At 37.2% G+C, this 18321-nt stretch overlaps 1 protein-coding gene across 8 annotated transcripts in view; it reads left to right on the top strand.

Annotated features, from left to right (window-relative positions):
• Positions 1 to 18321, top strand: part of Mctp2 (multiple C2 and transmembrane domain containing 2) — a 223158-nt gene that overhangs the window by 124992 nt on the left and 79845 nt on the right. For all 8 annotated transcript variants that reach the window (XM_046436562.2, XM_046436552.2, XM_058576938.1 and 5 more), the window contains 2 exons: positions 12015 to 12117; positions 13449 to 13551. In XM_046436562.2, coding sequence (XP_046292518.1) covers positions 12015 to 12117; positions 13449 to 13551 — 206 coding nt within the window. The remainder of the gene's footprint in view (positions 1 to 12014; positions 12118 to 13448; positions 13552 to 18321) is intronic.

The following is an 18321-nucleotide window of genomic DNA, read 5'->3' as shown; positions in this document are numbered from 1 at the left end:
GTAAATAGGAAAGAAAACAAAGGAATGAATGTAAATACTAGAAGATAAGTCAAAACCCTCTTTATGTAAGAATAATTTGGGGGGAGAAAAGTTATTTTTGTTTATTTTTATTATATTCAAAATATTTAACAGATAGTTTTGTAGTGGTGAAGCAGAGTATCAAAGGATGGCAGTGTTTAAAAGCAGCAGTCAACAATGAAATGACACTGTGTGGTTTGACCAAATGTCGTACTGCTTTACCATCTCTGTGTTATATTTATGAGAAAATTATCAGTATTCTGAATTGAGACAAAATGATTTGTCATTAGCTAAACATGTCCTTCGACCACATTGATATTTGTTTTTAGAATCAAATCTCTGTTTCCCTTACATATTCTCAAGATTGTAGATGAGTCCTCCAGTGTGTTCCCAACTAAGACATTGCTTTCCCATGACAGAGTGGACCTACTCCACACAGTTGTCATGCCATTTTTCTATGTGTGAAGTGAAATGCATTCAGATTTCAGTATGATGGCACCATGGATGCAGTTTGTGTCTCCTGGAGGTTAGCATAATGACATACATTATACGCTCCACCGTTACTGCTTTTATTATCATCTTTACCAATTCCCTGATGTATAGGTAAAAAAAAAATCAGTATCACTTGATTGTGGATTAGAAGAGGCATGAATTATTGGCATGAATGAATTATTGTCAATTATTAAAAACATAAGTGACTGTTTATATCCAACCTTTTCTAGGCAGCCTTATTTTATAACCAGGTGTTCATATATTGTGATTGATCAGGGAACAAAGTATTCACCTGCAAATTAAAAAGGAATACATTAGTACAAGTAAGTATCACGGTCATTTTAGAAAGGGTACAAAAGGAAACTCCCCAGCCTTTCCACTTTTATCTATCCATACAAATTGCTTCTTTAACATAAAGCTAAATAACTGATTCTTCCAGTTTTCTTCACTTAAGCTTCAGAAACCCTCATGGAGTACAAGCCTGAGGAGGGTAGTTGGGGCAGTGGTCACCACCAGCAAGGCCATAGTCACTGTTTGTAGGGTGCAAGGACCTCAAGTACTAGAGGGGGGGGGAATGAATGCAGGTGGCAAGACCTGTTGTCACAGCTTGCTAATCTTCAAGCCACCTATCTCTTTGCAAGTGACAATTAAAAAAGAAAATGAGCCATGCAAGACTCTATGACTAAACCAGGTATTCCTCATCAGTTGTTATTGATGTTATGATTACATAGTCATAAAAAGAAATCAAATTTGAACACTTGTTACTATGCTGGTATTTTAGAATATTGGGATAACATTCATGTACTAAAGTGAATTTCTTTTCCATAAATACATTATCTTATATGAAGGAAATGATTAGTGTATTCAAATGTCACAAAATATATTAATAACCTAAGTCTACATATGTAACTGATATAAACATATCTAGAAAAGATTAGGCTCTAGTATAAAAAATATATTTATTTTAAAAATTATACATCCTTTTGTAAATATGGTATTGTGTGATTAAAAACTATTAATTATGAATAAATTTAAATTTAAATTTATCTTGGTTTTTTTTAGAGTTTCTAAAATTTATTTTTTTAAAAAAGAGAGGTTTTTTTAATTACGGGAATTTGAATTAAGCTGTCTTGTCTTGGAGCACATCACTTTAAAACTGATGGAGGATATTCTAATGTTCTCAGGTGTATGCTTACATTAGTCATGGATACATGAACAGTTATTCTAATAGAAGAGCGTGTCAGATATTTTTATTAAAGATATCTCTTCAAAAAAACCTTTGCACACGGCACAACCTAAAATCTTTAGGTAATAGGTTATGCAGTCTGATGTAATTACTTTTGTAGTAACCAAACCATAGCCTTCGTTCATGAAACAAATGATATACCATGCTTTCAGAATCAAGGTGAATGTAGCTGTGTCTAAAGGTTTAATGAGACCAACATACTTCGCTTGGACTATTTCAAGAAAAGAAGCTCATGTTGTAATGATTAAAAGGGAGACAGACATTTTATTCTGGACAAAGCTGAAAAATAGTGCAACAGGTTCCTTATCCGCAGTGGAAGCCCTCACAGAGACCAGTGCTCTATATTCTGGTTTGCCCTGAGGCATATCAGATTCATGCATTAATACCATGGAGAAAAAGGGCAGATTTTTTAATCTCATAAAGTATAAAAAAGGTAACAAAATACCCAGTGGGTTCATAGAAAAGCTTTAGAGAATTGAAGTATTCTCTGGTCATAATTGTACAGTTAGATAAGAAGATGTACCTTATACATGAAAGAGATTAGCCAATGAAGAGAAGGAAACTCTTTTGACATGCTTGCAGAGTCATTCAAGAGAGTCTGATTATGATTGATAGAATGTTGTAATTTGTGGGGTTAATTCATTGTATCAGGACTGAGACCATTATGGCCACCTTTTGTATAATGTACATGAAAATATTCAGCATCTAGTCGATGGCTCTTCACTCTCATTCTTAGAATCAAAAAGTGTTTTCAAGCGTGTACCATCCTGTCAACAGTGTTTTCTATTTGTTGATCTTGTTCTTTAAAATAATTCTTACATAGCAAAACTCCCTCTAAAGTAATCCTCTTGTGGCAACATGGGTTCTGTTGGTCTCCCTCAGCTTTATTACAGCTACCCATACACTGTTATTGCTACCAGGATGGCCCCTGCTCATTAGAATGCTTTCAAAGTATAGAACTGTTAGAAACTTAGGAGAGTTTTCTTAAACTTGTTGTTCCAATAGTAGGAAATGATAAGAATCCCATGGCAGTTCGGGTAGGATGGTATTAAGTAATATAACAAAATAATATCACATAAGCCTCATTATCCCCTTCTTCTGTAATTCATTCTCATCTTTATTTTTTATGTTTCTATCATTCTAATAATCTGTGTGTCATGATGAGAAGCTGGGGAGTTGTCAGGAAGCAATGGAAGAACAAAGCTGGAAGGATCAACTTTACTCATAGTATGGACCTGGTTTTTCTCCAAAAATCAACATGTTCTTTTTTTTTTTTTTCTTGTCATGCTTGAGATTTGTTGGCACTTCTTGCCATGAAAAAACATCCTTCAACAACAACAAAAATTTCCAAATCTATGAGGATCCTCTTGACCTATGAGTAGTGATGTCATTATTTGGACCCCTCTCTGTTGCCAGTGTTGACGAATGAGTCAATGATCACATTAACATAATCTCAAAATATCTATCAGAAGAATGGTAAAAACAACATGTTTTCAGGAAAGAAATCTAGGTTATTACAAGATGGCCTTAGTTGATAAATAAGCATGTTAGGGAGAGTTCCAGTACCCGATTCAGAAGAACAACAATACATTCAGTTCCAGAACACCCTGCTGTTTTCTAGTGAATTCAGTATAATGCTCTGACCTGCTTTTTAAGTTTTTCTCAGTTTAAACAAACTCAACTTGGTGGTAGATGTGATGATGAACACATATCACTGAATGCCTATACTCAGTGAACAGACAAACCTTTAGTGGGCTTAGAAGCTATAAGAGAGGGCTCTGTTTTCCTTCCCTTCACACTCCTTTGCTATAGAATTCCTGATGCAGGAGGTGGTGTGCACCATCAAAATAGATGAGGACCCTCATCAAAATTAGGGAGTGGTTCCTTAGGTGTGCCATTAGGAGGAGCTCTTGGCATGTCCCCCACACAGGTTTGAGTTCCCATTATTATAAGGGCAAAACACTCCATTCATTCCATAAGTGCATGAGTCCTTCCATGTACCTGTGACTCCTGCCTTAAGTACAGTAATGTTCTGTTCAATGATTTTTTCATTGATGATGAAAATTAGTGGTGGTGATGTGGCGCTTTGTTTTTTGAGGTAGCCTCACATATTAATCCCTGTATCTTGAATATGCCCAATATATATTATGTATTTAGGAAATGTTTTTCCTATTCTTTATTAAATTTATTTTATTAGAGTGTAGTTTTATGGAGAATTTCACAGATTGTCTTTTAAAAATATTTTTAGTTGTAGATGGACACAATACATTTATTTTAATTATTTTTTAATGGGTGCTGAGGCTCAAACCCAGTGCTTCACTCATGCTAGACTAGTGCTGTGCTACTGAGCCATAGCCACCGCCCTACAGATTGTCTTTTTGATATATTATTTATAAATTTCTCTAATTTTAGATAAAGCTAGACATAAAAGCATTGTTAATCACTTTTAGGTCTTCAGATACTTTTAGAAATCTACAGCTATCACACTAAGATGCCTTTTTTTGGATTTGTTTCTGCTTCTATTACCTGCTAGAAATGAAGGCAAAAATGCTTCATTGGAGAGAAATTCTCATGCTAACCTAATATAGTGCTTTCATTTCACATTTTCATAATGTGGATAATAGTTTTATTACTATAAAATACCTTTTTGGATCATCTGATTTTTATTGTGTGTAATGTGCTATTCTCTGAAACTATTGACCAATATACTGCATTTAAACCACACGATACACAATAACAGTGTTCCAGCCATATGCTATGATACTTACTTTTGAGTTATTTCTGTAAATTATAATGGTGACTATTAAGTTTTTTGTTTTGTTGTTTTTGTTTTTTTTTTTTTGAAATATAAGGCTACTTGTGTCAGAAAAAGAGTGGTTCTGTGGTTATTGTTCACTGGGAATTTTAAACCACATGCCCACTGTATGGTTTATTTTCATTGCCTGTCTCTGGAAGCTGTATCCATAGCAATACTTCTCCTCTTAAAGATGCCCTATTTTCAAGGGGACGACTATAATTGGAATTTCTAGAAAGCTCAGTGGTAGTGATTGAATGCTTTTAATTTTCATGTGATCCTCCTGGATAACTGAGCCCAAATCAAGAACTTTTGAAAATACATTAAAAACTATATAAATCTACCTTTGGCAGGCTGTTTTAACTGTCTGCCAAAGAATGCACTCTCTAGTCAAGGCAAAGTTTGGGAGTATGTAGAAGATTTAGCAGTTGTAATTTAATAACACCATATGAATTCAGTTCATTTGTGGCACTTTACAAATTACAGGTATCACTTTGATCTTAGTGTTTGGGTTCTTAGGAAGATCCTAATTTATGTCAGCAAATGTATTTCTCCTATGATAGCCCCTGCTAACATGGTGGAGAATTGGAATTGGCTCTGGGTTTCACATGAGGTGACTAAACCAGTGACTCTCTATTTGATTATAATCATACTGCTAAGGTCAAGAATAGGTGCTAAGATTCATTAAAAGACACCTAACTGATGTTGCTTTGGCAAGTCATGTTTTAGTAGCGATGTCAAGGATGAAGAGCTGGTCCAGCATTTTTAAGTGAGGGAATACCATTTCCCAAGCCATGTTTTCTGCGGAGCTACAAGAAATCAAGTGAGACTCGAAAACAGAGAGCAAAGGGACCTTTGGGGAGAGAAAACTATCAGCTTAGGTAACACTGAACCATGTGGGAGCACGGGGGCCAGGTAAAGGAATTTGGGAAACAACTTAAGTAGGGGAGTGAAGTGATCTGATATGAACTTTAAAAGTTTACTCTGGCACTGATGGGCAGCAAGGCTTTTGCACAGGGAATGAAATCATGGTGATATTAAGCAAATGCAGGGGATACTGGTGTGTTTTGAAACATGAGTGGTGGCAGGGGAGTGGGTGTAAAAATTCTGATGTCATTAACCCTTGTTTTTTCTACATTTGTGTTGCAATATGAAAACATCAGAAATTTAGTTAAATAACATTGCATCAAGATGACGTCCTCTTTGTCCTTTGCTGTCTTCCCAGTGGGGACCAGGCTACCCTTTGTTCAGAAAATCTGTCACAACAAACAGAGTAGCTCTATGCCTGTGTGATGCTGAGGAAGCACAATGTCCTAAAGGAACCTGTGACCTACTTGAAAACACAGAGCACATGTAAAAAGTAGGCCCAGCAAGAACCAAGATTGGCATTTCCTTCATTATTATTATTGTTATTATTATTATTTGTAATCCTTGTCAGCTCCTGGCACAGGGATCTCCATGTTGCAGGGATCCTAATATATCTGTTGAAGCAATGAACAGGTAGATTATATGGGAGATATTCTAATCCCTGAGCCAGTTACCACAGGAATCCGGGACCTTCCTACAGATTGCAGGGAAAATTCCAGGAAGAATATATGTCTGTACCAGGCCTGGGAGGTTAGCTGGCATTCTAATTTCTGGAGAAGAGGCACAGTTGGAAGAACATTGCACAGACAAGCTGCTCTGCATGCAAAGTGGGAAGCATGAATAAGCCTTGTTCCTGTTTGCCAGATAGGATGGGGCAGCCTGGTGTGGTTGGAAGCCGGGCAAAGAGACACATTCCTGGCTAAAGAACTGGTGAACGGCAGGCGGATCAGGATGGATCATGAGGCTTCAGTTGGCAGAGGATACAAATATTCAGAATGATCATTTAAAATTTTCTTCAATATTTGATGGGAGGGTTTATAAGTAAAGGGTTAAAACAGGGCCTAAAAGCGGTTTTTGGAAATTTTCTCTGAAACGGCAGTGCTGTCATCCTTCCTCTTTTCCCAGGTTTTTTGAGCTACACTGCTCCATACATAGCTTCAGGAATTATCTTCCTCTATAAACCCTGCCATTTGTTTTGAGTCAACAGGGTATGGTGGTTCCTGGCTGCTGGATGAGTAACATGAATTGAAATTGAGTGAAAAGTACTGGTCATGACCTTCAGGCCAGTACTTGCCTGTTAATATATAGTTGTCCCTTGATAACTCTGTGAGAGTAATTCTAGCGCTGCCCCTTAGATACCCAAATTCCAGGATGTTCTCATCACTTGTATAAAGTGACATAGTATTTATATAAAACTTACATTCTCTCACATACTGTAAATAACCTTCAGATTACTTATAATACATAATACAATGTAAATGGTTGTGATATTTGCATTATTTAGGGAATAATGATCAGGAAAAAAAAAGTCTGTACCTGTTCATTTATAGAGGGAACTATCATGGGCCAAGTTCATATTACATAATCCACCCTTGGTGGAACCTGTGGATACAGAAGGCCAATTGTATATATGTATGTAAATATATCTTCCGAATAAATTTGGAATCTGCCCAAGAAGGATATATCCAGTTTTGCTAAATGAATACTCACCTATTTTTTTTTGTTGTTGTTGTTGGTACCAGGGATTGAACTCAGAGGTACTGAACCACTGAGCCACATCCCCAGCCCTATTTTGTATTTTATTTAGAGACAGAGTCTCACCAAGTTGCTTAGTACCTCGCTTGTGCTGTGACTGGCTTTGAACTCACAATCCTCCTACCTCAGCCTCCCAAGACACTGGGATTACAGGCGTGTGCCACTGCACCAGGCAAATACTCCCCCTTCTAAGCCTCACTTAAGATTCACCTCCATTATGAAATATTTTCCCAACCAAATTAAATTTCTCTGAACTTTCATTTCTACTTCTGAACAAATGGCACATGGGTTTGGGGGATGGGAGATAAACAGGAAATCTAGATAAAGAAATATGGCTTCTTGCAGGGAGTGTCGAAGGATGGGAGAAGCATGGCTCCCTGTGGTCTGCACTCCTCACTGGAGCCCCTTTCACTTGGCCATGACTTTTCCCGGGATGGTAAGGGCATGTATGCATATGTTGTTTTTGCCAGCTTCAGGATCCTTAAGTAAAATACACAGGCTAAATATGGAAAAAAGATCTACAGACATGGGATATGAGAGGTGTGAAGACAACACACAATTGGCTGGTACAGTGGTGAATGCCTGTAATCCCAAGGGCTCAGGAGGCTGAGACAGGAGCCTCCTGAGCCCCGATCGTAAGTTCAGAGCTAGCTTCAGCAAAAGTGAGGCACTAAGCAACTCAGTGAGACTCTGTCTCTAAATAAAATACAAAATAGGGCTGGGAATGTGGCTCAGTGGTTGAGTGTCCCTGAGTTCAATCCCAGGTACCAAAAGATTAAAAAAAAAAAAAAAAAAAACACAATTGGAGATCAGAGACGGGGACAGCTCAATGTGCTATAGTGTGAGATTGAAGGAAGTTTCCACTGAAAAGATGATACTTGCAGAACAGCAGAGACCAGGAGGAGAGTTCCTTACAGATAATAAGTTGGTGGTCTTTGCATATCAGAAGCAGAGTTTGTGTTCAGGAATGGTTTTCAAATGAAAACTACGACCCTTAAAATACATTTACTACTTGTCATTCAACTTTTATAATTGATATAATGGGAAATTTTCCCATCAAAAACCCTTAGTTATTATTCAAGGAATATAAATGAATGTGAAACTGATGTTAAAAAGAATGGGAAAGGCTACTCTGTGAAAGTGCTAAAATTCCAATGTGAAACTGAATCACCATTGGTATTACTACATCTAGGTGACATGTCATCTGGACACGGGGAGGTATTTTACAGAAAAAAAAAAAAAAAACGTGTGAAGAGGAAAGGAAAAGTAGATCCTTGAAGGTCTGGACAGCAGTCTGCCCAGTGCTGTTCTCTCAGTGCTATTGGGGATATAGGGACATTCCGTTTATTATGGGAAATCATTATTATCTGCAATAAAAATATTCATCCTGTAAGTCTTACATAAGAGAGAAAGATCAAACTAAAATGGGTACATAGATTACTCTATAAACATCTTAATGTCTTTGTTTCTTCTCTCTGCCTGTTTATACTGTAATATTAATAAATGCAGCATTTTAATGAGCTTTGACTGAATTACGTTCAGAGAGTTGGTGCAGGATGTTCCTTGGAGACACATAACTGAAGTTTCCAGTTTCTGGAGGGAAGTCTGTTCCTCATTAGCTGGGACAGCTAAGAGCGTGCTTGCTCAGAAGAGTGGGAGCTGCAGCATGAGCCCACCTGTGCCTCAACAGGACGAGGCCTTGTCTCTGCCCTGCTGTGGAGTAACCCCAGGGCTTTCATTAAGAGTGTCAGGCAGTTTCCCCAGAGCAAGTGCTGATGGCATGTCATGTTGGTGTCTCTGGAGGAGCTGCGCTGACACCTACTAATAGTCTGACAAACGGTTAAGTAGCTGTTTCAGCTTGGGTTGAGGAATCAAGCATGCCATACCTGAGCATGGAGTCCAGAGCATGTGTTCGCTCCGTATTCAGTGTTGTTCTATGTTGGCAGGCTCTACCCCATATAAATCCCCTGCAGAGTACATTTCAGAGAAAACTGTTTTTTAAATAAGCCAGAATCTTTTTGCAGATGGATTTGTGTGATCATTTGATTTTTGACTGTCTAGCATCTAAAATCCCTATTATGTTCGAGGAGTTTCCCAGTGCATCTGGAGGAGACCATGTCAGAACCCACTTGCATTTAGAAGCTGGAAAGCCTAGTCTCCCTTTCTGAGCTCTGATACTGGGGCATGGGTGCATGACCAGGCAGATGTTTCATAGGAGGCCTTTGTGCATCAAACAAAGCAAAGAAGCAGGAAAAGAGAATTCATATTAGAAGAAGCCACAGGCAGGATTTAGAGACAGGAGTATCCTATAGAATTATAATATAATATAATACTAGCTATTATAATATAATATTATATTAACTATTATAATATAATACTATGTGCTTAAGTTATTCTTTGGTGGACAGCAAATTTTTTATTCTGATTTTCCAGGCTTTGCAGGGGTTCTGAGAGCTGAATTATTTAAATAAATTCTTTTTCTATGAAATTTAGACAGGCTTCTTTCCATTGTTTGCAGTTAAGACCCAAACTCATTCATTTAGTTCTGTGATTTGATTGTTGTCTAGTGGTAACTGACCACTAACGGCATCTAATGGCATTGACTTAAAAGGTTTGGCCAGGTATCCAAGTGTCTAGACTACAAGTCAGTGGAATGGAATCTTCTGTTTCAAACTGAACCTCAACCATTTATCTGCTCTTCTCCATTTTCTTAAAAAAATATTATCCTCATGAAGGCTCCTGTATACTTAGTTTCTCTCTCAATACGCAGTACCTCAGAGCTCCTAGTTATTAAGTGAATTAGATGTTGGTTCATTGACCTGAATAGCAGGTCAACAGGTCAAGAGGCGCAAGCACTCTCTGCATTAGGCCCTGGCCCAGGACTCCTTGGCATTTGTTGGAGAAGCATCTGTCCTTATGCCCTCAATTAATTTAGCATGCACGGCTTTGTAAAGTACCAATGTGCTGGGGACATAGGCAATGAGTTAATGTTGTAAGGACATTATGGAGCTATTCATTCTTTCCCTGACAGTTCCAATTCTACATTCCCTCTGCCAAATCTGACAAAAGGGAAGAGAATTTTTGGTAGCACTCTGAATTCAACTTCAGACTTAGAGTTGTCTTGCTTTTGTATGTGTGGTTTTGGAGGGTGTGGGAGGTAGGGCAGAAAAAAAGAAGAGATAAGAAGTAAGGGATGAGTTTAAGATATTTTAAGATATAATTCCAAACTATTTCATTGAATTATATGTCTGTATGTTTCATAGCACCAAAAATGTAACTCACATGGTCTTATAATACACTGAGTTTATAAAATCATACAACATTTTGTAAAAGCAACATTTTAAATCTTAAAGAGTCATTTTTACACTTCTTTTGCACGTCTTCTCACAGCCATGTAAATTATGTAAGTTTTCATAGACTTTTAATTGTAGAAGAGTAAACATGCATTCTGACCTAAAGAAAGTTTAGGATCTAAGCAGAGATGTGCTCTGTTTTCTCTTTTGTTTCCAGCTGACATATAGTAACAGTGTTATAATACAGGGTGATGTTTTGATACATACAGCGTGTAATAATTAAATCAGTGCACTTACCATATTTATCAACTCATAGATTAATCATTTATTATTGGTGAGAACCTTCAATATCCTTCCTTCTTGCTACTTTGAAATATATTCAATGCAACGTTGTCAACTGTAGTTTCCCTGTTATGGGGGAGAAGCCGGAATGCATTCCTCCTGCACAACTGTGACTTTGTACTTCTTGATGAATCTTCCCCACTCAGCTGTCACTCCTACCCTACCCAGCCTCTAGTCACTACTAGAGCAGCTTCTTTAGATCTCATGTGAATTGAGATCATGCAGTACTTCTTTCTGTGCCTAACTTATTTAATAAAATTGTCCTCCCAGTTCATCCATGCTGCGGCAAAAAAACTAGGTGTCATCTGTATTATGGCTGAATATTATTTGTGTATGTATATGTGCCACATTTTTTTATCCACTCATCCATCGATGGACCCTTATTTTGATTTTTTGACACTGTAAATAGTGTTACAATAAACATGGGAGTACAAATATTTCTTCAACATATTGACTTCATTTCCTTTAAATATATACCTGATAATGGAATGCTGGATCATGTGATAGATATATTTTTGACTTTTTGAGGAACCTGTGAATTTTATAAGGACTATATTAATGTACATTCCTCTAGCTGTGCATCAGAGTTCCCTTTCTACACACACATACTTATTTATTTGTTTATTTATTTATTTAGATAGTAGGGCAAGGTGATAGCTCCATTGTGGATTCAATTGGCATTTCTCTGATGATTAATACTATTGAACATTCATATATTTGTTGGCCATTTGCATGTCTTCTTTTGAGAATTCTTTTTTTTTTTCAGATCTTTTACCCATCTTTAAATTGGATTATGTGTAGGCTTTGAGGGTTTTTTGTTTGTTTGTTTGTTTGTTTTGTTTTTGTTGTTGTTTATTTTTGCTAGTGAGTTTATTTTTAAAATAAAACAAAGAAGTGGATCCTCTCACAGGTCAAACTGATAGCCCTCTTGTGAGACCTGTATGGTTACTGACTTTCAGCTGTATCTGAGCTGGGTGGGGTATTGTGTATCAGGTCCCAGGTTGTTAAGATGCTAAAAGACCTATGGACTTTGTCCACCTTCCACTTTCCCAAAGAGGGCTTCCAAAGAGCTTTCTAAAAGTCTCACCTTCCTTCTTTCACCAAACATGAAATTTTCATTGTTGGAAAACTACATGGCTTTTGTTTACTGTACTTTTGACCCTTTGTGGACTCATTTGTCATTGACCAATGTCTGTTCTCTTGCCAGGGAAGAGTGATCCTTTTTGCTTGTTGGAGGTAGGCAATGACCGGCTTCAGACACATACCATTTACAAAAACCTCAACCCGGAGTGGAACAAAGTTTTTACATTGTAAGTGCTTTAGCCTCTGAAATACAGAGGAGTGGCTTTAACTTAAAGCAATTATCCTTGATATGTTTGGGGCAGGCTGGGGCTCTTGAGTGGAACTTTTTGTCCATTTTTATGTGCAAAGAGTGAATTTTATTGTTTCTTTTTCCTTAAAACCTTTTATACTTTTATTTTATGGAGTGTGGTGTTAATAATAGAAGAGACCATTTGGAACTGCAAGGGAGTGTTATAGAAGGCATTTGTAAAGTAGATCTTTCAAGTGACTAAATTAATCTGTGGGTATATGGAAGCCTCCATGTATCTAAACCAATTAATTCCTCAGTTAAATAAAGTCACAAATGGAGACCTGCCTTAAATTCAAGGAGCTTGTATGCTATAACATTATCTTAAATGCCTGAAAGCTTATATTATGCCAGATTCATTAGGAAATACATATTATTTGTGAATCTTTAATGACTCCCAGAGCCTCCTTGTATTTACATTTAGCTGAATGACCCACTCCATCAAACTTGTCTATTAAGGAGGCAGGATATACTTAATTTTCCTACTTTAGATTTCAAGGCACCTGACCATCAAGGGATGGCCCCTGTTGAATTTGGGTGAAATGATGATACGTTATCCTCACAAAGCTGAATAAATGCTTAGTCTACAATAGTCAAATTTGCTTGTGTGGATTTGATGATATTAGTAGAAATCTCCCAAGGACCAATGAGAAGTGGATCAGCTCTGCCAACAGGTCTGCCAGTGGCCAGGAATAAGAGTGTCTTGTCTCTCTAACACATTGTCAGTGATCATGGCTCTATTTTCATTTTCACTCGTGTCTGCCTTCTGGTCAACAACAACAACAACAACAAAAAAGTTTCTAAATATGCCTTGGATTTTTGGCATTTGTGTTTCGACCACAGGAGGCTTTCTCACTATTTCATTAAATGTGAATTTTACCTTTCCTTTTCATTAATTTAAAGAAAATGTGATGCTTACTTTTCTCATTTCGAAGCAACTTTCTGAAATCATTTCCCTTTCCCTCTCACTCTTTCTCTCCTTTATTCTGCTCCTCTAACAGTTGTACCCTCAAGTGCACATCTACATGGAAAGAAAATGTCAGTAAAAAAGTTGACTTGATTTTTTTTTTTTCATGTGGATGTCTGAGTCTTCTATGATGGAAGGCTTGGGAATACAGTCAGTTTGATTTAATTTTTAGAATTTAATTAAATGGTAGTTTTATACTCTGAGGACACACAGACTTAATTAGTGAAACCGTGTTTTCAGATCTTCATGCAACAGACTTTCACTTGTGTGTTTTTGTGTATAAGACCTGATATTTCTTGTTTCAGTCCCATTAAAGACATCCATGATGTTTTGGAAGTGACAGTGTTTGATGAAGATGGAGATAAACCCCCTGATTTTCTTGGAAAAGTTGCCATTCCCTTGCTGTCTGTAAGTTCCCTTCGTTCATCAACAATTTGCAAGTTATTTAACAGTTGATGAGTTTCTGTGATCCGGAGCTGCTTTGTCCTTGTCAGTGCTAGAAAAAAGAAATATTCTTGTAGCTGTAGCAGCAAACTACCATTTTATTCCTTTTCCTTATGTCTGAGTTATAAAGAGACATCATCTTTTCTGTGTCAGTCCAGTATTGATTTGATCAACCACAACATTTTGTCCAGTCTGTCAATTCACTCTCAGTCTTTCTCTCCATTTTTAAGCTTGGAGTTTCCATTTGATTTCAAGGAATATGGATCTACGACTCAGATTTCCATTTATTAATGGAAAACATGTATTTCTTTATACCTCTTTACCCTACGTTTCCTCAAAATTAAATTGTTGCTAACTGCACGTTCATTCTCAGCTCTGTGGAAGACCTTTTATCCCAAAGTTCCATTTGTATTTATTTTTTTTTTTTACTTGGCCTGTTCATTTTCAGCCTCCAAAAAATATTTTGTGGAAGAAAGCAGAGATGTCTCTTAGAAATGGGAGAGTGTTTCTGTAGTCTGGTTTAAAGAGAACATACTGGGGTCAGCAAAGAGGAAATGCTGAATGAAAAAAAATACTTATAAAATACAGCAGAGAAAACATCAAAGAAAGCCAAAAACATGGGTAAAAAGGAAAACTACGGAGCACATTCCCCCATCCATTAAATGGACATTAACATGTAGGAGATGAACTGTTCTGAGAGAATTTTATGTTTTTCCTTCAGCTGGCGACACGGTTTGTTGTAGACAATGGCTTCATCAGCCTATGAGATTTTATTTCTTCCCCAAAACTTATTTTTCCAAAGCTACTTGTGCATCTTTGTGGATGGAGCACTCTGTAATTTAACCATGAGGTTTGTCTAGCTCACACAATGTTTACAGAGAGGGGAACGCTATACCTCTTAATATCTCTTCGTCTGTTTTTGATCGCTTGGTTAATTTCTCCCCAAGTTCTCATATCCCTGATGTTACTCTAAGAGCCTGCAGGAAGCATCTGCTCCCTTGTACAGCCGGCTCCTGCCAAATGCTCCGAGCTGTCGGCAGCAGACTGCGGGGCTCACAGAGAGGAGGTGGTGATTTGGGATTTCCCCCCTTTTTTATTACAGCGTTGTCAGTTATTCCTGAAAGAATACATGTAACAGGAATATGGGGCACACTTTTAGAGACCCTAAAGGTACTAGGAGAAAAACTCTTCTTTACAATTCACTTTCCTCCATTCACTAATTTTTTTGACATTTCTCTTCTTACTTTCATGCATAAATCTTAGTAGCACATTTTATTTCTTGCAAGGTGAACACATTTGCTAATTTTTTAAAACTCTCCCATTTTGTTTGTGAAAGTTTCATGCCTGTGGTCTACAATTGCAACAACTCACTTAGTCTACTTGCTTCCTTCCCTTTCTCTTTTTCTTCCCGCATGCTTTACTTGGCAGATCTAAGAATTTGACTTCAGCTACATCAGGGCTTCTCAACCTTGACACTGTTGACATTTGGAGCCAGAATAGTCTTCATCACATGGAGCTTTCTTGTTGCATTGTAGAATGTCCAGAAACATTTTTGACTTACATGCTTACATAACTTACTTACATGACTTCCAGTGGATAGCAGCTGCCACCCACTACTGCTATGACAACCAAAGTAATCTGCAGACATTTCCAAAGATCCTGAAGAGACAGGAAATCCCTCCCAGTGTAGAACCATTGACTTAAACGAATTCATTTTTCAAAACATTCCTCCAAAATATAAGGTGAAATGTTTTGTGGAAGAGCTGGTTGAAATACAAATAGCCATTCATCTTGACTTATTTTTCAGGTTCATGATAGCTTTCCTAAGGTCTGTTGATCATTCTGTCAATAGACATTGATCCAGTGTCACTGTGCACCAGGCGCTGTTTTAGGTGACACAGCGCCAATGATTACCACAGGGAAGTTCTCTCCTCACTTGGAGCTTATGGCTTCAAGATGTGTAGAAGAGGACACATAAACAAAGTGACACAAATTGTACACAGTGTGCTAGATGGGGAAAAATCAAGCAGAGGGAGGAGTACAATTTTCCATGGCTGGCCAGTGAGAGCCACAAAAGGGGACATTTGAAGGAGAATATAGATGAGGAAGTGAGTCTTATGATATCTGGGGAAGCTTTCATGCAGGTTTCCTGCTTTGCAGCAGGACCTTGATTGCCAGATTCCAGAAATCCCTGGGTACCACTGTGGATGGAATGGTGTGAGTCAGGTGGAGAAAACTGAGATGCAGAACAGGAAAAGACCCTGGAGGACTTGGAAAGCCAAAGTTTGAAGAACTTGGCTTTTTCCTTTTGGAGGATGAGGAACCACAGGGTGTTTTGAGATAGAGAGTGCTTGATTTATTTTACTTTATTTGTTTGTTTCTAGGATAAATGGGCTGTGGCACATCTGGAAATATATGCCAATATGAAAGGTCTTTGCCTTGTGAAACAGCATGGCTGGTCCCTTTTCCCCTTATGGATTTTGGAGTCCCTGGCACAGTGCATTGAATATGATACTTCAGCTGCTGCCACTCAGTGTGGCTGATATGATTCAGATTCATTTCTGATTTATTTTTGATTCTTTGATCGATTAATCGGGGAAGCGATCCGACCCCACAGTGTATCCCTGTGCTTGTCTTGACAACTTATGCTCCACCTGCCATTTCCAAATTAATTGATCTCTTATGTTTCATGGAGATATAAATATGTTTTTTTAAAAATGCTATGACCCTCACTGTCACTGGCATACTTTGAGCTGATTATTTCATTGATAATTCTATATACAAGTAATTCTAACTTGTGGTTTAGAGAGTGCATTTTAAAATCTACCTATTTAGATCTAGGATTTTTTTCTTTAGTTTATATACTGACTGATGCCTAACTAGCAAACTCTGTGCTGTACACTTAACATATGTTGAATCATTAATTCTCTGATGACTTAATAAAACATGCTTTGTTATTATGCCAATATACAAATTAGGAAACTGAGGCACAGAAAGAATCCTATAGCTGCTGAGTGATGGAAGTAGGATTTTAATTTAGGCAGTTTCATATTAGAGCCTGAGCTTCTAAGAAATGTCAGATGGGCACAGTAAAGACCTAGTAAATGAATATTGTGCCCAAAGCAGTAGACAAACAAGACCTCAAATAACAAGGACCCCAGGAAAGGAACTAGACAATAGGAAGTGAGAAGTATGGATGTAAGCATTTAGAAGACAAGGAGTTGGAACTGGGTCAGGAAGGAATAGGGTGTTGGTAGTGACTTCAGTGAGGTCTAGAGGGAAGATCTTCTATGTAGAAGAGATATGTGAGCAGTAAAGCAGAGGAGGGAAACATGCTGGGGCCAGGAGGGGCCGGTGTCTGGAACACAGCATGATTACAGAAGGGGAGGGGGAGGAGGAAGGTTACTCAGGCCTTTGGAGGGTGCAGGGAGGTTTGGCTTATTCTGTCAGCAGGAAGCTGCTGAAAGGTTTTGACCATGGGACAGAGACATCAGTGCAATTGACTAGGAAGAAAATTTTCCTACAATATTAAGCAAATCTGAGAGGAATTCACTGAAATTCCTAGAATTAAATAAGCATTAAAGAAAACGCAAGTATCACATTGTATGCTTCTTAGGAGAAGGACTTATTTTTTTTGGGGGGGGGGTTAATATGAGAAAGTATTATAAAAATGAATTTATTGGTGCTTCACTATCATGTCTATAGAATACAGAACAATATTCAATAATGTATCCTTTTATGTTTAAAAAAAAAATTTTATTTTAATTTATAATTAACAATTTGTTCCCAATGGAATGGGAACAGTTTTGTGAAAATGAGTTTTTTTTTTATTCAAGTCATAAACTAAAATTTGGCTTATGCTTTTGGAGACAATGCAAACTACATTTTTTTTTTTAAACGTCTAAGTAGAAAGTGCAGAAGGTACTTTAACTTTTAATCTTACTCTAAATGTTAATGTGTTAAGTGCATTTAAGCCTGTTAAATAAAGAGCCTGTTCTAAATTCACTATATCTTTTTAATCAGGGTGAAAGTACTAGCTGACTATTGGTTCATTTAAAATCCATATACTGAAATAAGTATATTTATTAGTGGTGGTGAATTGTTCAAGATGTATATGTACAATTGGTCGTATATCAGGATTAAAAGAATCCAGGCCAGTAAGCCCTCCTTCCATAGATTTTATTTCTCTTAGTTTTGAAAAAAAATAATTATTCTATAGAATAATCAAAGCTCTTTAATCAAATACAGGTGATTAAGAACAGTGGGAAACTGAGATTAGACTGCATTACCATCTGAAGACTTCTTCCATGGCTGGTCAGTGAGAGCAAAAAAGGGGACATATATCTCCTCATTTTCACTTTGCTCCTGTACTTTTCTAATCAGTCAATTTACTATATAGTAAACTTACTATATAGTAAATACACACAGTGGAAAGCAATAAGCACATTTCAGAGTTTTCAAAATATTTTGGGCAGTAGACATTCTCTTCTAATAATTAGTTGGCTCAATCGATTTATTTAACATGTCTATCCTCAATTTAAGTGATACTAAATGTGTCTTGAAAATCAGGCTGTATTTTCCTCTAGGTCAGTCCTTTTTATTCACTCATACAATTATTCCCTTAGAGTTATCTAATGGGCCAATTTAAGATGACTAAAATTTGCCTTACGGACTTGATCTGTAAAACAGGAAAAAGCATACATTTATTATTTTCTAATAACCAAGAAAGAATCA

The sequence above is a fragment of the Marmota monax genome, unplaced genomic scaffold (assembly GCF_021218885.2).
Source record: "Marmota monax isolate L192 unplaced genomic scaffold, Marmota_monax_Labrador192_F-V1.1 WCK01_AAM20220418_F8-fsc00005, whole genome shotgun sequence".
Classification (NCBI taxonomy): Eukaryota; Metazoa; Chordata; class Mammalia; order Rodentia; family Sciuridae; genus Marmota; species Marmota monax.
This window is presented reverse-complemented; position numbering and strand designations above follow the sequence as displayed.